The 27895-nt window shown below is 43.0% G+C and overlaps 1 protein-coding gene across 2 annotated transcripts in view; it reads left to right on the top strand.

Moving 5' to 3' along the window:
- The window catches only part of LOC143974562 (tyrosine-protein phosphatase non-receptor type 9-like), a 106776-nt gene extending 91871 nt beyond the window's left edge, over positions 1-14905 (top strand). For both annotated transcript variants that reach the window (XM_077476092.1, XM_077476091.1), the window contains 3 exons: positions 4262-4412; positions 8702-8909; positions 11200-14905. In XM_077476092.1, the coding sequence (XP_077332218.1) occupies positions 4262-4412; positions 8702-8909; positions 11200-11423 (583 nt within the window). In that variant the 3' untranslated portion in view covers positions 11424-14905. The remainder of the gene's footprint in view (positions 1-4261; positions 4413-8701; positions 8910-11199) is intronic.
- Positions 14906-27895: the final 12990 nt, after the last annotated feature.

Here is a 27895-nt window from a genome sequence, read left to right as displayed (position 1 = left end):
TTAAAAACACCATTGATCCCCCGAAACAAATTAAAGTAGGGGGCAATCTGAAAGGTTTCTTCAGGTGCGGGAAATGCCTCCCGTGTAGAAATAGTAAAAAAACTGAAAAGAAAAGAACTACTTTCCAGTCAGCTTCAAATAAAAAAGAATATAGAATAAATGAGCTCATTACATGCAAAAGCACTTATGTCACCTACATTATAGAGTGCCCGTGCTCTAGACAGTATGTAGGACGCACCACGAGAGAACTCCAAACTAGAATTGGTGAACATATTAGGAATATTAAAAAAGGGTACCCCAATCACAGTGTCTCCAGACATTTTAGGGATTACCATAATCGTGACCCAGGACAAATGACATTTTATGGTATTGACAAAGTAAAGGCCCACTGGAGAGGTGAGGACAAAACCATCAAAATATCCAGAAATGAAACCAAATGGATATATATTTTAGATACCCTCCAACCCCAGGGAATGAATGTAGAGCTGGATTTGAATTGTTTTTTAACGAATTTTTAAAACTCCCCCAGTCTAAACTCATAACTATACATTATCGGTTCAGGGCAGGACCAATACAGCCCAAAAAAACCAACAAATCACATTATAACATTCGAACCACAACCTAGAAGGTTTTCCTCCCCCACCCCCCTATCAATAATTATTATTTGACATCATAGTAAAAAAGTCTGCCCCCTATGGGAGAATATGCCTAGCAACATGTGAGGCCATATACAAAGCCTTGAAATGAGGTACATATTTACACACTGAGTTCCCCATTCAACTTCACTATTAGTTTCCTGTCACCGCACTTTTTCTATCTAGTCTGCCCTATTAACAAATGTTTTTAAAAATAAGGCTTTTTAAAAATAAGGCTTTTTAAAAAATGAGCAAGATATCAACATCTCCCCACAATATATTTATTTCACCTTATTGGTAAAAAGAAAAAAGTTTTTTCTAATTTGTGTGAGCTTAGTAGCACACATACACATTTTTTCACTTTTAGTTATTTTTCTTTCCTCTTGTCCCCTTCTCTGGGGAATATGTCCATTTATTAATACAGTGGACATATATTTTTGTTTCTAATCATTCATACTGAAAATAAACACATATAAAAATCCTGTATTCAGGAAGCCCAGCAGGTAACACATGCAATATACAGCTGGTTAGGGTATTACTATCAAATATATTAAATTTTATATATTTGGTCCTCATATATTTTAATATTTTCTCTTTTCTTTTCATATATATTTTTTACATACATGGTATTAATTTTATTAATTGTTTTTATATATAGTTGTTAACCTCTTTTTTATAAATACCAATTGTATTCATGTATAATTACTGATATTCCCTTTATAAGTATACTGGAATAGTTATGTAGGTTGCGGTGCTATATTACTATATCTCACCATGCCCGGAGTCCGCAATTACAAATATATAGGCAAAAGTTTAATTGTGACAGTTACACAATATAAGACGGCACACCCTGGATTGACAATAAGCAAAGAATCTTCCCACGTTTATACTGTCACAAGAGACCATACAATACAGACACACAGCGGCTCGGATAGGGCATTCCCACAATTAAAATGGCGCTAATACATCGCGCAAGCGCAGAAGAGCACTGCACCCTACATAAACGTGAAGGTGCACCAATATGGCCGCTCCAGATGACGTCGCTCTGACGAAACGCGTAGGGCGTGGCCTAGGACGTGCACCTTACACTGCTATTCAAGCAGTAACGCCGGCGGAGTATATTTCACAGCGATCTATCTTTTTTGGAATTTGTGAGTAAAACTGTTTTTAATAAACATAGTACGTTTTTACAACAATATTGCACCATGGTTGTACTTCTGTTTTCCTTCATGTACAAACGCTAAACGGACCATTCACGGAAGGAAGAGTGTAAAATATCCCCACAGCTCAGCGGTGGCAGAGCCTCGAGAGAGCTGCACAGTGGCTCATACTGTGACTGCTTGGTTAACCCATTGAGGGTTTAATGTCTGGTGAGCGCATATATACATTTTTTCTCTAACACAGAGTGGCGCACCGGAGAGGAATTTAACCCTTGTTTTCACCAGTCACCTTGCTTCACCTTCCTATCTGATAAAAGTCTTATGCGTTTTTTCAGCAACTAGATGATGCGACTCTGAACAAATATTGTTATTTTTTTGGACATTATAACATATTTTGGATTGGACATTATATGATTTTTTTAATTTTTTTGATGTTTTCACTTGGTATCTTCACAATGTCCTTTTGATTGTCACTTTTTAGAATATAAGTATTGGCTCATTTACGTGAGCTAAAGCACTTTTTGTCAAAGCACCTACATTTTTAGTTGTGATAGATTAGTTGTAATTTTTATCATATCATTTACCACACTTGTGCATAGTCAATATTTTTTACCACACTTGTGCATAGTTACTATGTAGGATAACGGATACACATTTCCATTTACATATAGCTTTAATATCACGTATACAGTGTATTGGTGAAATTCCCACATTGGGCTTCATTTTATGTAATTTTTATGTAATTTGTAGAGTATTAGCATTTTTAGTACACCATTTAGGTTTTAGCGCCAAAGCTTATTTTACTTTTCAAAAAAAAAATGATCTCTGAGTCTGATATTTACCAGATTCACCCTTTAATAGTATATACGGCATATCTCTTCTAATAGTATATACGGCATATCTCCTCTAATAGTATATACGGCATATCTCCTCTAATAGTATATACGGCATATCTCCTCTAATAGTATATACGGCATATCTCCTCTAATAGTATATACGGCATATCTCCTCTAATAGTATATACGGCATATCTCTTCTAATAGTATATACGGCATATCTCCTCTAATAGTATATACGGCATATCTCCTCTAATAGTATATACGGCATATCTCCTCTAATAGTATATACGGCATATCTCCTCTAATAGTATATACGGCATATCTCCTCTAATAGTATATACGGCATATCTCCTCTAATAGTATATACGGCATATCTCCTCTAATAGCATGTACGGCATATCTCTTCTGTCTGTTATACTCAGAGTGGATTAGAGATTTTGCTCCCTAACCATATAGTTGGTTATTTATATTTACCACTACATAGAAATATTTAAGAATAAATTGCCTTTAAAAAAAAAAAAAAACTTTACATATTAACTAAATTATACTACACTTTTTTTTTTTTTTTTTTAAGGTTATTAACCGACTCGAAACAATAGGCCAACTAATTGATTATGAAAATAATCATCAGTTGCAGCCCTAGTGTGCACACTTATGCAACCATATTATTTTAGTTTTTTCAGTTTTACTCCTGATTTCAGTTTTTCAATTGAGTTCTACAGTTTTTATAGGTCACATGAAAGGTGAAAAAAGGTTCTGAAATGATTTATCTTTGTCTCTTTTTTTACATCACAGAAACCTGACATTTTAACAGGGGTGTGTAGACGTTTTATATCCACTGTATCTTGTGATAGATCAAAGATGTTGCCCCATGTTTTTTTTACTGTAAGGCATTGATAGCCTTAAAAAAAAAAAAAAAAAAAAAAAACCACTGTACTAATTAGTCCATAGGCTATTAAAAAAAAAAAAAAAAAAACTGGTCTTGCCTGATAAAGGAGTCACACTTTTCTTTCTTTCTAAGAACATGTTACTAATTCTCAGTAATCTTTTGCATTATTATGGTTGTAGACATAAATGTTTTGTGCAGTGCTGGGTTATTTTTGAGACCGCTTTGTTAGCTGCTTTGTATGCATTTGAATGCATATTCCCTTCTGTGGAAATTAGTGGAAATAAATAGCTGATATTTCCCCATTTACTGACTTACTGTGCCTTGTTTTGCAATGTAAATCCGTGTTGAGATGACCTTCAAATTAGGGGAAGGGGCTGTGTTTCCTCTTAGTCTCCAGCAAGAACAGCAGTGAGCGGCACTGTAGTCAGATCACCAAATCTTGCTCCAAATTTTGTGATACTAGCAGTCAGAGGCAATTATGCCTTAATGATCACACTGTTATGAGACCATGCACAGAAATACCTACATACTCGCAAACCAATGAGGTGCACTGCTATTTCTAAGGAGGAATTCCAGACAAAACATACATATTTCAGGGTACTGCTTTGGCACAACACTTCATAATCTTCCCTATAACGTATGGAATCTTCAGTTTAACTTTCCTTTTATGCCTTTGCAGCTGTTATGTCAGGCAAAATGTTTTTATGTTAATTTAATTTTTTTTTTATATCTCAATAGAGTAATAGAAAGAGGTAGAATAAAATGTGGACAGTACTGGCCTCTTGAAGCAGGAAGAAGTGAAGATTCTGGACATTTCATCATCAGAAACATCCATATAGATCTTTTTCAAGACTTCAAACTAACTCACTTGGATCTTTATAATAAGCAAGTATGTGAACCATTTTTTTCTGATCATAAATGACAATAGAGCCGATTTTGTCTCTGTTAATACTTATTAAAGTGCCGCTCTTTTGGGGAAGCTCCGCTTGTTTGCTTCCTCCTCCTCCCCCTCCGCTGCTACATTTGGCACCTTTTGGAGGGAAACGGGTATCAGTTTTTGACCAGTACCTGTCTCCAATTCTGGGGGACCTTGCCACGGCTTCACTGACTGTTTCCCTTACAAGGAATGGTGGCGGCAGCACCCAAGAGCCGATCATAAAATCGGTTGGGGTGTCTACATCCCTGGGCAGGTAAGTGTCCTAATATTAAAAGTCAGAAGCTACAGTTTTCAGTTTTTGTAGCTACTGACTTTTTTAATTTTTTTTTGGGGGGGGGGGGGGGTTGGTGCTCTGCTTTAATAACTTTATTTACTTTCTCATTCATTAAGGCTCTGTTCACATCTAAGCGTTGCTATTTTAGAGGCGTTTTTGCAGAGTTTTTGTACAGGTGTTTTTATTGTGAAAACATTCACCAATGTAAAATGCCTGTAATCTGCCAAAAAAACTAATGTACTTTTTTTGGCGGTTTGCTTTAAATAACAGAACACTCAGATGTTAACAGGGGCCATTTGAAATGATTTTTTCTGTTGGGTGTTTTTAGAGCTGAGGCTTAGAGCAGAAAAATTAATATGTGAGAACGGAGCTTAAAGGATGCAGAATTCAGAGACGTTTCATTATAATACACCCCACAGAAGCTTTTTGATATTGGCAAATGATAACCAGGCTGATGTCATCCCTTCCACTCCAAGCATGCCTCTGTTTGTTCCTATTCTCCTAGGGGGTGGCTGCCTTTTCTCTGCCGGGTCTATCATAGCCTCCCTCAATCAGGGAAACGATCTGGCCTCTGTAGAGATCAAGGGTGCTTACTTGCATTTCCTGATTTTTCAGCACCTCAGCAGTTTTTTCTTTGTTGTGGGTTCCCAGCTCTTTCAGTTTGTGGCCTCTCTTCCACACCCTGTATGTTCACCAAGGGTTCTAGCCCCTGTGCTTTCCCTGTTATGGTTATCCCAAATGGCCCCACCCCTCTGTGTTTATGGTGTTGCATTCAGCATTGCTTTGTTACAAAACTAAAAAATGTTGAGTGTTCAAATCCTCCTTTATGCAGCAGTATAAGCCAAAAGTCCCTGAATCCTGTGTCTCATAATAAACTCCAAGAGAACAAATTTACTGTGAGTACAAAGAACTTATGTTTAGTATTATTACGCCTCTAAACTGCTATAGTGAAAAATTGTGTCAGTTGTGGAATTTATTTATGTAATTCCTGTGAGAAATAAGCTGCCATTGCTGACCACCTGAAAAAGCTGATGTAGAACTGATACAGAGCAAGCATTCAAATCAAAAAAGTCAGACCTTATCTGCATGCTTGTTCTGGGTTAGTGACTCAGCTGATGCCACAGGATCGGCCTGGCTGCCAGAAAACTAGAACTTGTAGAATGGGAAGTCGGCTGTGGCAGCCTTTGTTTTTCTCAGGGAAGTTTTCTTTTGAACCCAAACGTAGGCCTTTTAAAGAAGTACAGTATAATGTATAGTGCAGGGATGTCCAAACTTTTTTCAAAGACGGCCAGATTTGATGAACTGAACATGCGCGAGGGCCGACCACTTTGCCTGACATTCTTTGAACCATTAAAATTCGGTCTAAGCGTGTTTGTCCGAGCACTAATACACTGCCCAACAAGAATTCTCTTGCCTTTTGTGGCTGTGTGTGGTGAAGAGATGAACTCAAGTGTATTATTTGGATACACCGTATTTATTGGCGTATAACACGCACCTTCACTTTAAGAGGGAAGCTTCAGGAAAAAAATAAAAATTAATTTTAACTGTGAAGCAAAATAAGGGTCAGTGCCCATCTGCAGACCCACCATTGCCGGGAACGCAGCGGCCACCATTGCCGGGAACGCAGCGGCCACCATTGCCGGGAACGCAGCGGCCACCATTGCCGGGAACGCAGCGGCCACCATTGCCGGGAACGCAGCGGCCACCATTGCCGGGAACGCAGCGGCCACCATTGCCGGGAACGCAGCGGCCACCATTGCCGGGAACGCAGCGGCCACCATTGCCGGGAACACAGCGGCCACCATTGCCGGGAACACAGCGGCCACCATTGCCGGGAACACAGCGGCCACCATTGCCGGGAACACAGCGGCCACCATTTCCGGAAACGCAGCCCCCACCATTGCCATCAGTGCAGCCATGGAGGGCAGGACGAGCGCCAAAGACATCCTACAGGAGAATTTCCCGTTTACACAAGGGCCTTTTTAAGAGAGAGTCCCGCCTCCTCTGATGGACAGAACAGTCGTCCAATGGCAGAGATGTGACTTCCTATTACAGCTCCCGTGTAAACAGGAAATTCTCCTCCTGTGTACACGACACTCGTCCTGCCTCCTCCCTCCGAGGCAGCTGGACTATATATCTTTTGTGGCGCTGGGAGATCGCCGGGGGCCACAAAAGATGCACATGTTTAAATAACCAAGCGGGCCATTCAAAACCGGACCGTGGGCCAAAATTGGCCCCGGGGGCAAAATGTGCATCGGCAAACAAAATGTGCTTCACACAAAGTGATAAGTCCTAAAAGAACTCCAACCCAAAATTGGCCATATAAAATTTCACAAACGTCTTCCAAATGTGTAATAATCTCTACAATAAATCTTCAGTGCTCACGACATGATACTTAAATCTCTCTCCACACTTTCCCTTCAGTGCTTCAAATGTGGTGCTTGTAAAACCACAACCATCACCTCCACACGATGTGCAATAAATATGCTCACCTAGATTGAGACCTCTAGATCAATGTTTCTCAACTCTAGTCCTCAAAGCACCCCAACAGGTCCTCTTTTCAGGCTTTCCATTATTTTGCACAGGTGATTTGATCAGTTTCACTGCTTTAGTAATTACCACAGCCATTTCATCTGAGGAAAATCCTGAAAACATGACCTCGGAGTGCCTTGAGGACTGGAGTTGAGAAACCCTGCTCCTAGATCATAGGCGGTTGCTTGAGCTTATTTTAACCATACACGCTACAAATCCCAGGCGCCAGGTAGCAGTGGCGCCTGGGCTTTTATCAGCCCATTCGCTGTTGGCTGCCACGCACAGCACAGTCCCAGATCCCACAGGAATAGAGGGCGGGCACCACAGCATGCTGTCACTCTCTGCCCTTTTAGTAATGTGCACCCAGAGCAATCACTGCCTACGCTTGTGGCTCCCGCCGAGGACACTTGCACGGTCAACAGAAGTGGAGCTCTGCCTGATGTGATTGGCAGTTTCTCTGCAAAGTTTGGTACCTAGACAGGCCGCGCGTTCCATAACGCAATTGGATGCCAGACAGAAAATAAGAAGTGACAGCGACGTGATTGGCTGGCTTCTGGCTTGCGAGAGCTATGGAATGCAGTCCTTATGCTGTTATTGGACAATAGTTTTCATGGGACAGAGTCAGCTTCCTGGTTGTAGCAGAGCTGAGGGGCGAGCAGAGGGCTGTTGGAATTGTCTATTTTGGGGGTGAGTTCTACAGCTTTGGGGTTTGAATGAGATTTGTAGTCTTGTGTGTGCGCTATGAGCTGGGACATTCTGCTGGCAGCCATGAATGTTTCCATATACTGAAAACAATCCTTGCAACTTCTCTACCTGAAAGAGAACCGATCATGACTGGGCTTGTGGAAGAATTGTTATTGTTCAGGCTTAAAGGGTTTGTTCACCTTTTTATAATTAAATTTGCAGCACAGCCAAGAAGGCTCAGAAGTTTACAATTCATAGTTTACATCGCCCTGCAGACCACTTTACAAAAACAAATCTGCCCTGTAGATAAAAACAAACTGCTCTTATGGACAATACTAAATTATGTACTCATCCATAGCTGAATTCTTTGGCCTTCCCTAGGAGATTTCTATGAGGGGCTAGCCACTGTTGCTCACCTCCTAAGAGTCCTGCTTCCTCAGATTCAAACACTGCACATGTACTTACTTCCCTGTTGCCTTGGTGATGAGCTCAGCATCATGGTACTGGGGTAGGTGGTGCCCAAAAGCGGTCTAATTCAAGCCTGCGTGGGGTGAGTAGACCACACATGCACAGACCCTCTGACTTGGTGTACAACACGAGTACCCATTCATCTGCTGTTATGTAAATATCCTTTCAGCGTCTGCGAATAGTTTCTTCTAATGTAGAAATGTGTGAAGGTAATACTTTAACTAATACCATTGTATTAACAATAGGCGACTTCCATACGTTTACATTTGTTCTGTTTCTCTAGACTGATGAAAGCCGGAGTGTTGCACATTATCAATATATGAGTTGGCCAGACTTTGGTGTGCCTAAATCTGCATCTGCCATGTTGGATTTTAGAGCCCAGGTAAAGCAGCACCAGGCAGTGGCTGTGCAAGCCATGGGATCTGAATGGACTGGACACCCTGCAGGACCTCCAATTGTGATTCACTGCAGTGCAGGCATTGGGAGAACAGGTAAATATTCTCTAAAGCTGTTGAGGCCTGTCAAGGGAGTGCTGGTTGAACTGAGATAGAGTGGGGCTGAGGATATAGAGCTGAAATCATGTCTTTTGATGTCCGAGAGTAAAAGCATAAAAATGGCTTAACTGTGAAAGAATAAAATAAAGGATTCTTAAGATCTCTGTGGGAGACCGTTGTACCCTACTGTGCTACTTTTCCACCACTGGAAGTAATCAGTTTTTCAGAATTTAAAGCTTCCTCTGAGTCAGAGGTTGTGACATCAGCCTGCCTCTCTGACTCGGAGGAAGCTTGGTGTTCATTGCTAGAATACGTTGCTTTCTATGAATTTCTGAGCGCCACTCAAGCACACTATTGTGTTCCAGGTATAAGGCAGGAAGTTAATGGAGTATTGAGTATCTCTCTGTATGAATATATACATATTTAATTTGTGCACTATTGCTTAAGTTTCACATTTTTTAGTTCTTTTAACTGTGTCAATTTAGGGATGTAGGTTTGAATCTTGACCTTGGTGACCGTGTCTGCATGCTGTTGTGCTATTGTATGTTGTCCTCTTATATGCGATCATTCTATCTTTTGACCGCTTGCTTGAGCTAAGCAACTGGGTAGGGTCTTAGCCTTTAAAGTGGTTGTAAACTCTCCTCGATAAATTTTTGCCATTTAAATCAATAATAAGCACGGTACAAATTGCTCTGTATGGATCGATTGTAACCTGCTCCATATGCTTGTCATCTGTCCTGTTTATTTTCATAACGTCACCGGTACATGCGCATATTCCCCCCTGATTTACCACATGCTCATTGTGCCATCAGTCCATTCATTCATAGGCATCTCCTCTCTGCAGCACTGTTCTGAGATTATGGTGCCATTCAGTTCCTGAAACATCCCATGTGACTTCACACGGGGTGGAAACATCGGCACGTTACATGGAACCACAGAACAAGATCAGCCATATTCTGTAGCGGACTGCATTTTACAGTGTTAAAAAACCCTATACAGTTAATATTATTTATTCACTTATGGACTTTATACTTATTTTCTCATTAATGTGCACATTTGAGTTTGAGGCAATAGTTTTTATATAAACATGTATAGCACCTTATTCTTTATTTTATAATTTCGCACAGTTCCAGTGATTTGTTCACTTTAAAGGGGGCAGCTGTTTATATGTTCTCATCCCCACAAGGCGCCATTTTTTTGGTACACATTTTTTAATATTTATTATTATTTCAGATACTTATATAGCACCGTCAATTTATGCAGCACACATATAACATTCACAACAGTCCCTACCCTCAAGGAGCTTACAATCTCTCTAAGGTCCCTAACCCCTAACTCACATTCATATATACATATACTAGGGCCAATTTAGACAGGATACAAGTAACCTACCAGCATGTCTTTGAAATATGGGAGGAAACTGGAGTACCTGGAGGAAACCCATGCAGGCACAGGGAGAACCTGCAAACTCCAGGGAGGTAGTCGTGGTTGGGATTTGAACCAGTGAACATTTTTACTGTTATGCGAAAGTGCTATCCCCTACACCACTGTGCCACCCATATATGTGCTGAAATGTTTGACCGCCTGTCTGCGCCTCAATATGTTGGACATGGTTGCTATATAGCAATCGCAAATGAAAACGAGGCTTGGTTACAACATAGCTGATCATGCGTGAGAACAGCAGGGATGAACAGAAAGGGCAGAAGTAAACTGCACTGCAGACTCCGAAGACAGTAGCTAAGATGGCGCTGGTGCCTGCCAGGAAGCAGGAATTTTAAAATTGACTGGGAAAATGGTAAACATCTGAAGGGAAAAGAATAATGCAGAATGTTATGGAAATCTTTATCAGACTGGATTTATTAAGGAACATTTGAGGTGCCCTCTTTAAGGGTGCTGACCTTTAGTTGTCCTAGCTGACTAGTGTCCACCTGCTTGCAAGCTATTATTCTAGATTGCTTATTGGCAAGCTGTGTGCCTGCATAGACTCAGAAAAGGCTTTTACTGTGAATAATAACCTATAAGCATTCACTTCACTGCCATTCAGCCAATCACACACACTGTTGATAATTCAGGTTGTTTCTTTAACCAGCCCGTGTGTGTGTGTGTGTGTGTGTGTGTGTGTATATATATATATATATAATCTAATGTATATGTTATGATTTTGCTCTCTAATGGTGCTGCCTGGGGTGCACTGGATGTGGTAACCCCTCTTTTTTTTCCTAATTTTACATGACCTCTTTTTCTGTGCTGGAGTCAGTATTTAACATCCATATTTTTCTGTCACTAGGTACCTTTTGTACTTTGGATATATGTCTGTCCAGACTGGAGAACATTGGAACAGTGGATGTATTACAGACAGTGAAGAGAATGAGAACTCAGCGTGCTTTCAGTATTCAAACATGGGATCAATATTATTTTTGTTACATGGCGATTATTGAATATGCACAAAGAAAACGTCTCCTTGCCCCTGTGGAATGGTCCGACACTGAATTTGAGACAGATAGCGAATGATTATTCCCCCTCCACGGTACTAAGAAATGTTATGTGGGTGCATCCAAGGCCATAAGCTGGTCCTGTAAAAGTTGGCAGTGCTGGATGGCTTTGCCCCCATGCTGCCATGCAGGGAAGTGCAGGCCCCTTTCAGTACACTGCTTTGTTTTGAGCTATTAATGCACTGGAAAGTGTCATAATTTATTGTAGCATGAATGCAATGGAATAACTTGCACACCGTTTCCTAGACTTGAACTTTAAGTGTACTTTTTTTCTTTGCTGTTGTGCGCAGGAAGAATTGAGTATATAGAATGTGTCACAGATCCCTTTGTAAAGTGTGTAGTAACTTGTAGATTTGTTTAGTCCTTTTTATGAATTTTATGTAAAATCTAATGTGTTCTCTAGATATGGCTTCAAAGTCTAACATTCAATCAATGACACCAAGTAGAGGTCCACATACCTGCTCACTTTGGCAGTGTTGTAAATTTCTGTACAGCTGTTAAACACGATACAAGTTTCACCACAGCCAGGAGGATGACTAGTGAAAATTCTGTTAAAGCGGAATCATAAAGTGTTATGCAAATTCTTACAAATTTTACTTTAATTCTTTCAGCACTGAAAGGGTTAAGGGAAAAAAAGGCCTTAAACTGTGTTTGATTTGTTTCTGTGCGAATGATTTTTTATTTTTTGCTATCTTTTCTTAAGGCACATCCAATCAAGAATTTTCTTTACTTCTCTAATGGAGGACAGGTTCAGATAACCACTGAGCAAGATGACACAGATGTCTTGTGATTTGTGCGGCGTCTTATGTGTCATCCACAAGTGTAACAATTAAAAAACCTCCACCCACCAGCCGTTTTGAAAATGCTGGGCTTTTCTTAGCTGTAGAGGTCCCGTAGGCTGCTCGGTAATTGCTTTAGCAAAGCCTGTGGTAAAAGAATTTTGGAAGATTTTCTTTATGTAATGATATAAGCCTACCATCATAACCCTTTTCAGCATAGCAGCCAGGTGTTGGCAGATGATGTAGACATCACTTTCTTTAAAGTGTATGTCAAGGAAGGGTTAAACCCCCTATTATCTTTTCTATTGCTATCCAGTGCTTCGGGCTTTTTATCTTCACTATCCTGCTGACAACAGTTTCATCAGACAGGAAGTGAGAGAAAATCTCAACCGCAGCAGACTATGGGACTTCTAAAACTCCTATAAAGGTTTTATTTCAGTCTTTTTTTCCTGTGATCATGAAGAAACTTGAAGTGCCGCTCAAGATTAAGTGTCTCTGCCAGTACTCAGAAGATTAGAGCAGGCATCTAATTTACTCTCCCAGAAGTGCCAAGCTATATTGTGAGAGACCACTCAATCCAACCAGGCTGGGTGGGGTGAAACGTGTCAGGGGTGTGGCCAGAAAAGCAGCTCTGGCTGAGGCCACACATCTCATTAGTGTCGAGCTATATTGAGAGATGCCGCTCAAACCGACCTGATGCTAACAAGATGTGTGGCTTCAGCTAGAACTACTCTGGCCACGCCCCTAACATAACCGAGCGGGGTGAAATGTGTCAGGGGCTTGGCCAGAAGAGCAGCTCTGGCTGAGGCCACACATCTTATTAAAGCGGGAGTCCGCCGTTTTTTTTTTTTAAAAGCCAGCACTACAAATACTGCAGCTGCTGACTTTTAAAATAATGACACTTAACCGCCCAGCGCGCCCGCGATGTCGGCACCCGAAGCCGATCTCTCGATCGTCTCTCGGGTGCTGCCGCCGCTATCTTGGGTATGGGAATCAGGAAATGGAGCCTTGCGGCTTCATTTCCCGGTTCCCTACTGCGCATGCGCGAGTCGTGCTGCGCAATAAGGATGGTCCCCGCTGTCTCTGGGATCCGTGTGTGTTTCCCAGCAGGCAGCGGGGGACCTTCGGAAAGGGGCATAGATTCTACGGAAAGGGGCGTAGCTTCTGCAGATTCTACGCCGGAAGTGGGGGCAGATACCTGTACTGTACAGGTACCTGCACGCTCTCCCCCCTGAAAGGTGCCAATTGTGGCGCCGGAGGGGGGGGGGGGTTCCAATGAGCGGCAGCTCCACTTTAGGGTGGACCTCTGCTTTAATGTCAAGCTATATTGCCCAAACCAGCCTGATGCTAAATGAGATGTGTGGACTCGTCTAGAGCTGCTCTGGCCACACCCCCTGGCATGGCTGGAGCAGCTCTGGCTTAGGCCACACTTTTTGTTAGCATCGCATTTGGTTTGAGAGGCGTCTTGCAATTTAGCTTGGCACTGTGCTTGTTTTTCTGTTGAAGATTTTTTCCTTCCATTCAGTCTGGTAAAAAACATTGTCACTGGAACAGAAAGCGAGGGGAAATCTCTCTAACCCTGGATTGTTGTAAAAACCTGACCAGTTCTAATACTTCTACCACTCCATACCCCCCCAAAAAAAGTCAATGCCCCTGTTATGTAGGCTTCCATTTTCTTTAAAATACTGACATGTCTTTATCTTGTGGGTCAATACAGAGCCCTTTTATCAAGCAGGCCTTCTGATCTCCTGAAGCCTGACCAGTTTGAGTGTTCAAGCCTGTTAAAGCAGGTCTTCGAGCATTGGAAAAATGTGAAATGCTACTGTTTGACTCCCAGGATGAAAGGACTATCTGTATTTCCTGTACGAATAGGAAAAGCCTACATGCAATTGTAGCCCCCCACATTTAGGTTCTTAACTTTGACGGGGAAAAAAAGATTCTTGTGAGGATGTGGCATTTAGGAACTGTCCTAACTTTTTTTTTTTTTTTTTTTTTTTTTTTTTTCCTCCTTTATCTGACACTGTGTAGTGTGTGGTTTTGCATACAATATAACACTGCCTGCATTGATGTGCCTTTTTAATGTTTGTGTAGCACAAAAATCATAATTTATCCAAATTAAAATACAAATGCTTGCATTTATATTCTCAGGGGCCTCTATTTTCCATTTCTTTGAGGGGAAGGAGTAACCAGTTATTTCCCCTCATCCCTTCCATGTACTTGAGTACAGAAAAATCTTAAAACTGTTTTATTTTTATTTTATATCAATACTGTATTTTTTTCCAATTTATTTAATGTTGTGTACTTAAAGTATTATATTTTTTCCTATTTTGGTACGACTACATGACAGTGGCAGCATAATACTAAATGGATCCAGCTACTGTATTTATAAACATGCTTAATCAATGTAAATGTTTATATAAGCTCTGGGATTGCAAAAATAAAATGCATTTATTTCCTTGCCATATTTAAGATTGTAGGACCTGTTGGTACAAAACTGGCAATTCAATAGAAAGCTTATAGGTTGGATTTCTGTATTCCAGATTAAATATTTCTTTAGCCTTTATTATTTTAATGCCTTTGTCTATTTCTAAAATCAGTCCAACCAAGGTGCACATTTGTATCTTTCGGTGTGGTTACCAAGAATTGTTGACGCACCAATTTACCTTTTATACGTAATTCAGTAAGGCATGGTAGTAAGTTATTAAAGGTAACTCTATATTTATGTACTTGTGGTGGTTATTGTAACACAAGGAAGAAAATTCATTACCTTTTTTTTCCCCCATTCTGCTCAAGATCACATGGAAACTTTAGAAACAATGTTATGCTGTGTTGTGTGAATGGTAAAAGCTTAACCTATAGTTCAGAGGAAGCAACCTTTAGAGTATAGTGTGCTGAAAAATGTTATCAAAGAAACAGTGATTATATATATATATATATATATATATATATATATATATATATATATATATATATATATATATAATTTTCTAATTTCACACTTTCGGTCACTAAAGGGCATATTTTTTTTTTTTTTTTTAACAAGATGACTAAAAGGCATTTTTTGTAAATGCTGTAAGCAACAACCTGAATAATGTGATAAGAAATGAATATTGAGGTATACACCTTCACACCTCAGATCAGGTCCAGTTTCTGCACCTTCACGCTGCAGATCACCACAATTCCTATACCTTTACACCTCAGATCAGTCCCAATTCCTGCATCTCTAAATTAGTAGTTTTCCATTAGCTGGTTAACTTAGGAGTGGATCTAGCCTGTCTGATGTGAGGGTGCACTGAAAACTGTCAGGGCAGAGTATAGGGTCAGCAGTTTGTAGGGCAGAATATGGGGGTCAGTGGGGCAGTGTACAGGGTTCAGCAAGGCCTGGACTACAGGGGTACCAGGGTATAGGACAAGGTTCAGGGGGGATGGATAACAGGGGTTAGCAAGACAGATGATTGGGTAGAGAACAGGGTTCAGCAGGGAAGAGGACCAGGGTCAGTAAGGCAGGGGACAAGGGTCACTGCTAGCAGGGCACTCAGCAGATATCTTCCTCCCACACAGTACACAACTGAGATCGCATTCTGTTATAGACACAGCCTCAATCTGCCCATTGTGCTGGATACTTCAGTTCTGCTATTCTGATCAGCAACATAGCAGGGCACTACAAACTGTGCAGCTGGAAGTTGTGTTTGTAAAATAATACAATCTGTTATGGGCTGTCTCAGAATGAGATCTGCTGAGTGCCCTGTGCCCAGGGAGGAGGAGCTTGGTGGGCAGGCACAGACATCCAACTGAAATCTGGGACAGAACCTCTTAGATCCAGCCCATGCTGAACATCAGCTTCTATATCGACTAAATTGGACGAATGAGGTGGTCAGGAGGTAGGAAAGACCCAGCCTGCCCTCTTCTGTATAGCCAGCTGCAACCCTCCTACACATCAACCACCGGCTGGCTTTGTTGATGTGTAGGAGGGTCTCCCAGACTTCCTGAGTGTCATAAATGCGGCTGCGTGCTGGGGGGGGTTGCCTACCTCCTATAATGTAGACCGCCAGCAGACCTCGCTTTTTAAATGAAAACCATCCAGCACTTGCCTACATCACTACTTTAAAAATCTTTCTTTCTTTTAACCGGCTTTCTACCACTGTATATTTACAAACACTGAATTGATGAACTGTTATAGCTGCAGTACTGTTTTTAAACACTAATGGAGAAACCACTATTGGATGGCCACTGCACCCACTAATTGCTGTGAACCGAGCCATTTGTAGCAGATTGGCACATTATGATAGCTGTGATAACCAATTCCTCTTACAGTGAGGGAAAACCGTATTTGATCCCCTGCTGATTTTGTACATTTTCCCCACTGACAGAAATGATCAGTCTATAATTTTAACGGTAGGTTTATTTTAACAGTGAGAGACAGAATAACAGAATAACATAAAAATATCCTGAAAAATGCATTTAATAAGAAAAAACACAAATTGATTTGCATTTTAATGAGTGAAATTGGTATTTGATCCTCTATCAATTTGCAAGTTCTGGCTCCCAGGTGTCTTCTATACAAGTAACGAGCTGAGCTTAGGAGCACTCTTAAATGGAGTGCTCCTAATCTACATTTTTTTAGCTGTAGAAAAGACACCTGTCCACAAAAGCATTCAGTCAGATTCCAATCTCGCCACCATTGCCAAGACCAAAGAGCTGTCCAAGGATGTCAGGGACAAGATCGTAGACCTACACAAGGCTGGAGTGGACTACAAGACCATTACCAAGCAGCTTGGTGAGAGGGTCACAACAGTTGGTGTGATTATTTGCAAATGAAAGAAACACAAAACAACTGTCTATCGCCCTTGGTCTGGGACTCCATGCAAGATCTCACATTGTGGAGTTTCAACGATCATGAGAACAGTGAGGAATCAGCCCAGAACTACACGGGAGAATCTTGTCAATGATCTCAAGGCAGCTGGGACCATAGTCGTCAAGAAAACAATTAGTAACACACTGCTGTGAAGGACTGAAATCCTGGAGCGCCCACTAGGTCCTCCTGCTTAAGAAAGCACATGTACAGGCCCTTCTGAAGTTTGCTAATGAACATCTGAATGTTTCAAAGGAGAACTGGGTGAAAGATTTGTGGTCAGGTGAGACCAAAATCAAGCTTTCATTTTCATACATCATGGGACACAGAGGCTAATATTCATTACCTACTGGGATGTACCAGAGCAATAACCTTCAGGGGAGGGAGACACCCTGCCAAACAATAGCCATCAGACCTTTATACAGCAGCCCACAGTACACTGCAGCCGAATCTGCATCCACGACTGTTCAAACATCAACTTGATAACATTTTGTGAGCGTATGCACTGAAGACCAGGTAGCAGCCTTACAAATCTGAGCCACAGTTACCTGATGGCAAAAAGCCCAGGAGATTCCTACACCCCTGGTAGAATGAGCGCTCACCCTAAAGAGGAGCCTTACGTTTCAGACCATAGGCCTGAATGACCAATTGGCAATGGAAGCTTTGGAAACTGCCTGCCCCTTCTTGGGTCCTTTTGGTAAAAAAAAGTCTGATCCTCGGATCTCCGCAGATCTAGACAAACCTTGACTGCCCGGACAACATCCAAGGAATGTAGTTGTCTCTTCCACTGAACAAGGCAGAGAGAAAAAAGAAGGCAAAATAATGTCCTGATTTAAATGAAAGGCTGACACCACTTTTGGCAAAAAGGATGGAACAGGTCGTAACATGACCCCGTCGTGGTGAAGGATCAAGTATGGTTCCCTGCATGAAAAGGCCGCCAACTCTGATACCCTTCTAGTTGAGGTGATTGCCATCAGGAAGGTTATCTTGCGTGACAGCAAGTCTAATGGAAGTTCCTTGATGGGTTCAAATGGCTGTTTCTGTAACACAGACCGCATCAAGTTTAAGTCCCAAGGACAGGTGACCTAATGGGGGGAAGCAAACGAGTTACCCCCTGCATAAAGGTTTGGACCAGCGAATGGAAGGCTAAAGGCCTTTGGAAGAATGCTGACAGGGCTGAAATCTGACCTCTGTACTCAGCCAATCTGATTTCCACAGCTGACTGTAGAAAAGAGAATTCTCCCAATCCCGTATGTCCGAGGATGCCATTTTTTTTAAACAGGAAGTGATCCCTATATAACTCCTCCCCATACAGGAAGTACTTCCGTTTTTTTTTACCAGTGTCTGCAAGGTGGATGGGTAAGTTTTGAGCTCTCTGAGCTCCAGGTCTCTAGTCTCGCAAACGGTTCTTAAATGAATCAAGGGATTGGCCGATCAGATCTATTTGACACAGGCTCTATATGCTTAGATAAATGGTACCCAGGCCTCGCAAGGACGACTTAAGATCCTGCAAGGTTTTGCCTGTAATGTGACCTCTGGGCGCTGGACCCTGAAAAGTGGAATCCTGGACACCACAGGGCTAAGGCATTCCTGCAGGGTGCTGTACAGGTCCATGGGAGTGGCCCCTAAACATGAAAAGGGTACCCAGTCCTTGAAGGTCCTCAAGGGACGGGAACTTGCCATGATGGGTGAAGATTTGGCTTTTAGTTTCTAAGCTGCCCTGCACCTGGATGGGTAAGTGAAACCGCTTTATTTACTTATTGTGGGATGTCCCAGTAATTGTAACAATCAGTCAAGCTAGCTAGAGGCTGGACACCTGTGAGCGGTGACCATATGGAGGAGTTTTGGGCTAGCTGTGGGTGTTTGCAAAGTGTACCCTTTTTGCCATTTTACCTTGGTTCGCCCAAAGCCGCACATGCGCCGTAGCCTTTATATAAGCTTATTTAAACTGTATACCAAGCATGCAGTGCTTCCAGAAGGCAGCTGTGGGACACAGAGCAGGCTCTGAACAAGGTATTTGCAGCGATTCATTTCTCCTTACCCGGCTCACGTGAGTCACCAGGTGTTGCTTGGCAGGCTAAAGGTGCTTAGCAGGATTGTTGCATTGGGGCTTGGTGAGCCCTTTTAAAGCGTCTCCCTTCTGAGGTCTGTTAATACCACACAAGGCTCCTTTTTGTGGTTTTGTAAATGTCTTAAAAAAAGAGGAGCAGGACTAACACTAGAGGGAAGGGCACACCTATGTCGTCGGTAGTTCTTGAGGAACCTAGTCGTATCCCGTGTGTTGTATCCCCTGAAGGACCATAGGCTTCCTGGCTGCTGCTTCACCCTTTATCACCAATGCCTAGTTGGGTTAGGGCACAGGCTTGTTGGCATGATTGCATCCATCCCGCAGGGTGGCAAGAAGAGTGACCGATCCCCATCCCCGAAGACTTAGTCTGGAGCAGGAATGGGTTCAGTATGGAGAAGAGCTAAAAGCGCAGAATTCTGTGGAGGACCTGGCCGATGAGTCTGCTTCTGAGCAATCGGGATAAGAAGTAAACCAGTTGATGATGTCTGACCCTCAGTCGCAGATGCTTTTGATCCAGACTTTTACCGAGATGGTTCGTTCTGCCTTTAAGTTGCCTCTTACATATGTTACTGGGGCGCACAGGCTTTCTCCTTACACTCTCTTTTGGAACAGGTGCTGTATGCTGATTGTGAACATACAGACAAGAGGTTTTCCCTTCTATACCCCATGGATGAAATGTTCATTAAGGAATAGAGCATGCCAGCCCGTAGATGCAATCTCTTCCTTAAAGTGGAAGTAAATTCCCCTATCGTTTTCAGCTAAGGAAGCTGCCATCTTTGCCTCTGTTTAATCTTCAACTGCTATGGTGCTGCACATGTGATTTGTTATGACACCAGCCATTGGATGGTTTGATAGTTTGGCTGAGAGCACAGCCAATGTGCAGTTAGCATTCCCGGTATGCCTTTTTTTTTAACCGTTTAAATTGATGGGTTTACTTCCACTTTAAATAAGAACTTAACTTGTCCGGTAGATAAAGCACAGGGCTTGAAAGACCCCGTTGACAAGAAATTGGATTAATTATTAAAGGCTTCCTTTTCTTTGGTCAGTTCAGCTATTCAGCCAGCTGTTGCAGCAATTGGTATCTGCCAGTCCGTAAAGGATCAGGTCAGATGGCCTGAAAGGCCTAACGGGGGGAGGATAATCTGGCTGAAAATAAGAAATATTCCTCAAGCTCTGTGTTTTACTGTTGACGTCTTAAAGGATTCAATACAGCAGGTTTCTCGTTTGGCTCTCTTGTCTGTACAGATTGCCAGACTTTTGTGGCTTAAGAACTGGTCAGCCAAGCGTCCTTGTAAAAAGTTATTGGCAGGTTTCCCCTTTCATGGGGAAAATTTATTTGGTGATCATTTGGACAAATATATCTTAAAGATTTCCGGAGGGAAGAGTTCTCTACTTCCTGTGAAGAAAAGCACCAGGCGTTCCTCATTTAAATCTCAGGGACTGCTTTCTCAAGTATCTCAGTGCCAAGGCAGTTCTGCCGCCAACAGGGCACTAGAGCCAGGGACAAGCCGCAAGGCTAGGGACCGAAAAAGCCTTGAGTCCAAAACTCTTCTGAACCCAGCACCAAGCCTTACTTTTGAGGGGACGCCCCCACTTGGGTGGGGAGGAAGGCTGCTGCACTTTGTGAACAGTTGGAGAACAATAATTCAGGATGAGTGGGTCACTTCAACTTTATCCCCCAGTTACAAGCTGCAGTTACTGGTGTTCCCCCTCAGATTTCTAATATCTGGCATTTCCTCAAATCCTCCAAAAAGAGACTTATTGTATCAGGAATTACATCAAGGAGTGGGTGTTTCAAGGAGTGATTGTAGAGGTTCCTGTATCCGAAAGAGGCGCAGGGTTTTACTCAAACCTGTTTATGGTTCAAAAACCAAATGAGGACAAGAGTCCCATTTTGGATCTAAGATCCCTGAACAAGTATCTACTAATTCAGTCCTTTTGGTTGGAGTCCGTCCGCTCAGTGATGGCCTCGCTCCAGATGGGAGACTTTCTAGCCTCCATTGTTATAAAAGACGTGTATTTACACGTACCTATCTTTCAGCTTCATCAGAGGTTCCTGTGATTTGCCATTCTGATGGCACCAGCCTGGCCCAGAAGGCCCTGGTTCCCGGAGATTGTGAGACTGACAATAGGCTGGCCATGAATGCTTCCATGTAGCCCTGATCCACTGTCTCAAGGTCCTTTTATTCCATCCCAATTTAGTCTAAATTTAACGGCATGGCTATTGAAGACAGGATGTTAAAGGACCATGGTATCTCGGGACCAGTGGTGTCTACCCTAGTGAATGCTGGAAAAGTGGTCACTAGGAATATCTATCATAAGGTCTGGAAGACCTTTTTTTTTTTTTTTTTTTATTGCTTGGTGTGAACTACATGAGTGGGAGAGTTCGCTCTTCTACAGTCAGTTGTGCAAATCAGATTGGCTTTGACTAAAGTCACAGGTCAGATTTCGGCCCTGTCATTATTCTTCCAAAGGCCTTTTAGCCTCCATTCACTGGTCAGAACCTTTATGCAGGGGGCAGCTCGTTTATTCCCCCCCCCCCCCCCCCCCCCCAATTAGGTCACCTATGTGTCCTTGGGACTTGAGCTTGGTGCTGTCTGTGTTACAGAAACAACCATTTGAGCCTATCAAGGAAATTCCATTAGACTTGCTGATGTCCATCACTTGCCTAGAAGGGTGTTGGAGTTGGCGGCCCTTTCATGCAGGGAATTGTACTTGATACTTCACCACGATGGTCGTGTTATGACCTGTTCCATAATTTTTGCCAAAAGTGGTTTCAGCCTTTTATTTAAATCAGGAACGTTATTTTTCCTTCTTCTTTCTCTTTGCTTCATTCAATGTAAGAGACAACTGCATTCCTTGGACATTTTCCAGGAAGTCAAGGTTTATTTGTCTAGATCTGCGGAGATCCGAGGATCGGACTCCTTTTTTGTTTTCCCAAAAGGACCCAAGAAGGGGCAGGCAGCTTTCAAAGCTTCCATTGCCCCTTTCAGGTCTATGGTCTGAAAAGTAAAGCTCCTCCCTTTAGGGTGAGCGCTCATTCTACCAGGGGTGTAGGAACATACTGGGCTTTTTGCCATCAGGTATCTGTGGCCCAGATTTGTAAGGCTACTACCTGGGCTTCAGTGTATACGTTCACAAAATCAAGTGGATGTTCAGGCAGCCATGGATTTGGCTGCAGTGGACTGCCGTATAAGGTCTGATGGCTGTTGTTTGGCAGGGTGTCACCCTCCCCTGAAGGCTATTGCTCTGGGATGTCCCAGGAGGTAATGAGTATTAGCCTAACTCTGTCCCATGATGTATGAAAAATAAAAATATAGGATATTTTTTTGTCATACTTACCTGTAAAATCCTTTTCTTTGAGTACGTCATGGGACAAAGAGATCCCTCCCCTCTTCTTTTTTTTTTTTTGAGGATTCATTGCGTGCTGCAAAACTGAAGTACTTCCTGCATTGGAGGGCTTATATAGGGGATCACTACCTGTCTACCACTGTCCATTCACCTGGAGATGAAGTATAACCCAGTAGGTAATGAATATTAACCTCTGTGTCCCCTGATGTATGAAAAATAAAATGATTTTACAGGTATGACGGGACTAAAATCCTATCTTTTGGCAATTTGCCATGTTTGGAGGCGGAGGGTTGCTGACTATGACCTCCAAGAACACCATCCCCCACCGTCAAACATGGAGGTGGAAACATTAAGCTTTGGGGGTGTTTTTCTGCACAACTTTACTAGAGCCATGTACCGTCAAATCTTGGGTGAGAACCTCCTTCCCTCAGCCAGGGAATTGAAAATGAGTCATGGATGGGTATTCCAGTAAACAAAGGAGTGGCTCAAGAAGAAGCATATTAGGGTCCTGGGATAATACCATAGAAAATTATATGAAGGTTTGCGTTACTAAATGTCAGCCTCAAAACCTTAATGCCTTGGAGAGGAGCTGCAAAGATGAGTGAAAACTTGGTCGCCAACTACAAGAAACGTCAGTACTTGGTAGCAAAACCCTTGTTGGCAATCACAGAGGTCAAAGTCATGTTTTACGAAGGGGTCAAATACTTCTTTCACTCATTAAAATGCAAATCAATTTATAACTTTTTTGAAATGCGATTTCCTTGTTGTTCTGTCTCTTACTCTTAAAATAAACCTACCATTAAAATTATAGAGTGAGTGGGCAAACATACAAAGTCAGCAGGGTATAAAATTCCTTCACTGTACAAGAAAGGTGAGCAATTGTAGTAAGTTCTGAAGAGCAAATTAAATGAATGAATCAGTTGCTGCTGATCCATCAATGCATTCATTTTTATTGACCTATATATATATATATTTTTTTTTTTTTTTTTTTTACCCCCCTCTACACATTTGTCCTGTCTCTATATGTGACCTGTATATTTATCGTTCCCCACTCATTATTTAGCACATAAGCCCCCTCATCTCTCCCCCCTCCACCAATGTATATTACCCATTCACCTCCATCTAGTGTATCAATACCAAGATCTATTATAGGATATGTTCTATTAAAAAAAAAAAAAAGTAGCAATTGGGATATCTACTTTACATAAAAAGGGTTAATTTCAGGGGTTTTGGTACCGTCTTGTTTTTTTTTTTTTAACCCCTTCAGCCCTGGAATGTTTCGCCTCCTTCCTGACTAGGCCATGTTTTGCAATACTGCACTGTGTTGCTTTAACTGACAATTGTGCTGTTCTACACCAGGGGTGCCCAACCAGTGGCCTGTGACCTCCTGCTCTGGGATGGCAAGTTGGCAAGCCCAGATTGCAGGTTGTCTACGCACCATGCCAGAGCATCAGTGTTGTGAATGAAGCCAGCGCTAGAGGAAGCAAGCAGCTTCAGAGCAGAGCCGCATAAGCCAATGCTGCCTGTATAGCACAGGCTCCTGTCATAGGTGGAGTGATACCAAATGCACTCTGCCTGGGAAAGCACGTTTATTACTAAAATCACAGTGTATATATGGGCATATCTGTTCTGCAGTGGTTACTGGGCTGCTTTTAAACTGATCCGCAGGTGTAGCGCAATGTACCTGCACTGAGCCAGACTTCTGGTTTTACTTGTGGGTTTGGGCCACTTTCAGAAAGTGCACCACACCAGCAGGATATGATAGAATTCTATGGCAAAGTACAGCTAACCTGCAGGAAAGCCACAGGTGCGGGTAGACCGCAGACCATCAGTGTAAAAGTAGCCTTAGGCCCCTTTAACATGATCGGGCTGACCCAATCAGACCCTCCATTCACCTCTATGAAGAAGCAGACAACAACAGACTTGTGTCCATTTACACTTCCAATCCGATTTGCTAAAAAAAATGGAAAGTGGATCCGTCCCCTTCCATTTGATCAGATGAGAGGGCCCATAGAGTAAAGTGAGCTGTGTCTGTGTCCGCTTTGCATGCGCAGAGTGGACGCAGAACTGTCTGCTCATTGTGAACCACGACTGGTTACTAAGTCGCTTAAGTGGCCCTCGCTCTTCAAATGCTTGGGCACCCCTGTCCTACACTGTTATTTTTTTGCTCTATAAACAAAAAAAGACAGTTTTGAATTTTGTTTTTAAAAAAACATTATTTTTTTACTTTCTGCTATAAAACACATCCAGTAAAATGTAAGAAAATGAAATGTCTTCATTAATTCAGGCCAATATGTATTCTGATATATGTTTTTGGTAAAATAAAAAACCCAATAAGCATATATTGAGTTATAGCATCTACAAACTATGGGATAGATTTATGGACTTTTTTTTATTAATAATGGCGATGAATGTCAGGACTGCAACATTGAGGTGGACAAATCTGACACTAAGTGACACTTTTTGTGGCCCAGTGACACCAATACAGTGATCAGTGCTAACAAAAAAAAATAAAAAATGCACTGTCCCTGTATACATGACACTGGCAGGGAAGGGGGTTAACATTAGGGGCGATCAAAGAGTTAAGTGTGCTCCTAGGTAGTGCTGTGCCTGGAGAAAAATGGAGATCCATGTTTCTGCTTAGCAGAAACACAAGATCACAATTTTCCTCCCTCACAGAATGACGGTCCAACATTCTGCCTCTCATGTAAACGATTGGCGGGTCCCAGCAGCCATCGCGCTTGCCACTCCCACTATGTACAATCACAGCAGGAGTGGAACTCTGGCGGCACGTGTGTCCCAGAGCCAAAGAGAGTAATCACATACAGGTGCGTGATTTTGTGCTTAAAGTGGAAGTAAACTCCCCTATCGGTTTCAGCCAAGGAAGCTACCATCTTTGCCTCTGTTTAATCTTCAACTGCTATGGTGCTGCACATGTGATTCATTATGACACCAGCCATTGGATGGTTTGATAGTTTGGCTGAGAGCACAGCCAATGTGCAGTTAGCATTCCCGGCATGCCTTTTTTTTTAACCGTTTAAATCGATGGGTTTACTTCCACTTTAAGGGCCACCCTGCCACAGTATATGTATGTGGGGCAGTCCTTAACCTCTTGGTGTCCACGCTGTAGCCTTCATTCGGTTGAATTTCAGGGAGGCTGTCATATGATGGCCTCCCCTTTGCACGCTCCCAGCGCGCCCCCTGCAGGCCACGTGCTGTGATCACAGAGTCTCGGGGAAAATTGAAATTGGTCTGGACAAGAGGGGGGTTTAAATGCCCAGTAAGCAAGTGGTTAAGCAAGGTAAGGTAAACCATTTTTTCAAAATTTTTATATTTTTTCCTCATATAGCAAGGCTAGGCAACCTTTTGAGAACAGTGTGCCGAAAAATGTTTTCAAAGAAATTGAGCATGCCAATTTTATAACAAAAAATGTCAACTTTACGCTCTCAATCGCGAAAAGGATTTTTTATAAAGTAAATGCTGTAAACTATAGTAGTGAGAAATTACCATCCTGCACTCCACACCTCATCATATCACTGTTCATCTGCCCCACTAATGTACCCACTTTCTCATCTGCCCCACCACTGTAATCCCCTGCTGATCTGTCTCAACACTGTAAGCCCCTGCTCATCTGCCCCACCACTGTAACCCCCTGCTCATCTTTCCCACCAATGTACCTCCTTTCTCCTCTGCACATCTGCCCCACCTCTGAACCCCCTGCTTCTGCCCCACCGCTGTAACACCCTGCTCATCTGTCCCACCAATGTACCTACTTTCTCCTCTGCCCCAACACTGAACCCCCCCCTTCACATCTTTTCCACCACTCTAACCCCGTTCTCATCTGCCCCAACACTGTACCCCTCTGCTTTTCTGCCCCATGGCTGAACCTCCTTCTCATCCCTCCCACCACTGTACCTCTTGCACACCTACCCCACCACTGTATCTCCTTACTTGTCTGTCTCACCACTGTAATCCCCCCCCTCACCTACCCCATCAATGTACCCCTTTTCTCATCTGCCCTTCCACTGTACCTCCCTGCACATCTGCTCCACCGCCATATCCCCATGCTTGTCTCACTATTGAATCACCTTCCCATCTTCCCCAATACTGTAACCTGCTTTCTCATTTGCCCCACCAATGTACCCCCCTTGATCTTCTGTAGCACCACTGTAACCCCCCCGCTCATTTGCCCTGCCCTGCTCTGCTCATTTGCCCCAACACTGTACCTCCCTGCACATCCGTTCCACATCCATGCCCCATGCTCTTCCGTCTCACTAGTGAATCACCCTCTCATCTGTCCTAACACTGATCCCATCTGCTCCACCACTGTAACCCGCTTTGTCATCTGCCCCACCAATGTACCTCCTGCACATCTGTCTCACCTCTGTACCCCCCTCTCTCCTGCCCCACCACTGTAACCCCCTGCTCATCTGCCCCACCAATACACATCCTTTCACATCTGCCCCACTGCTCTACCCCCTGCTTTTCTGTCCCACCACTGAACTCCCCTGCTCATCTGGCCCAATGCTGAACCCCCTTCTCATCTGGCCCAATGCTGAACCCCCTTCTCATCTGGCCCAATGCTGAATGCCCCTGCTCATCTGGCCCAACGCTGAATGCCCCTGCTCATCTGGCCCATCGCTGAATGCCCCTGCTCATCTGGCCCAACGCTGAATGCCCCTGCTCTTCTGGCCTAACACCGAACCCCCCCCCCCCTGCTCTTCTGGCCCACCGCTGAACTCCCTTCTCAGCTCTACCACCACTGCACCTCCCTGCACATCTGCCCCACCGATGTACCCTCCTGTACATCTGCCCCTGCCGCTGTACGCTCCTGCTCATCTGTCCCACCTCTGAACCTCTCTTGCTCATGTACCCTCCAGCTTATTTTCCCCACTGCTGTACCCTCCAGCTCATTTTCCCCACCACTGTACTCTCCAGCTAATTTTCCCCACCACTATACCCTCCTGCTCACCTGGTCCACCATTGTACCCTCTTCTCATCTACGATATGCAGAGGGTTGAAAGGAAGCAAATATGAGACACATCTACCTGTCCTGACACACTCATCCTGCTAATCCACATCCCGCATCCAGCCCACGTGCTTGTATGTGATGTCAAATACAAGCATCTGGAATGGATGGTCAATGATGAGCTCAGGTCGGGAATTTTCTGAAAGCAGTGGGCCTGTGTGCAGGATCATAAGTTGGGCCCCCTCAGCTGAGAAAAAGTGTGACACTCTGTGCCACAGGAAAAGTTGGGTGTGATTTTCATTGCACTGAATACTGGCTCTGACTTAAAGGGATACAGAGTGCAGGGGTTCAGTAGTGACGCAAACGATTCAGGAATAATTTCAAAAAAGTTCCCAGAAGCTCAACAGTAATGTGTGGTTTTCTCAATCACAGGGAAATCCCTTCTTTCGGAGATTAGTGGCAACCAAGCGAA

Source organism: Lithobates pipiens, unplaced genomic scaffold (genome assembly GCF_037356315.1).
Source record: "Lithobates pipiens isolate NorthernLeopardFrog02 unplaced genomic scaffold, aLitPip1_a1.2 Scaffold_13, whole genome shotgun sequence".
Classification (NCBI taxonomy): Eukaryota; Metazoa; Chordata; class Amphibia; order Anura; family Ranidae; genus Lithobates; species Lithobates pipiens.
The sequence above is the reverse complement of the archived record's forward strand: the minus strand, read 5'-3'. Positions and strand labels throughout refer to the sequence as shown.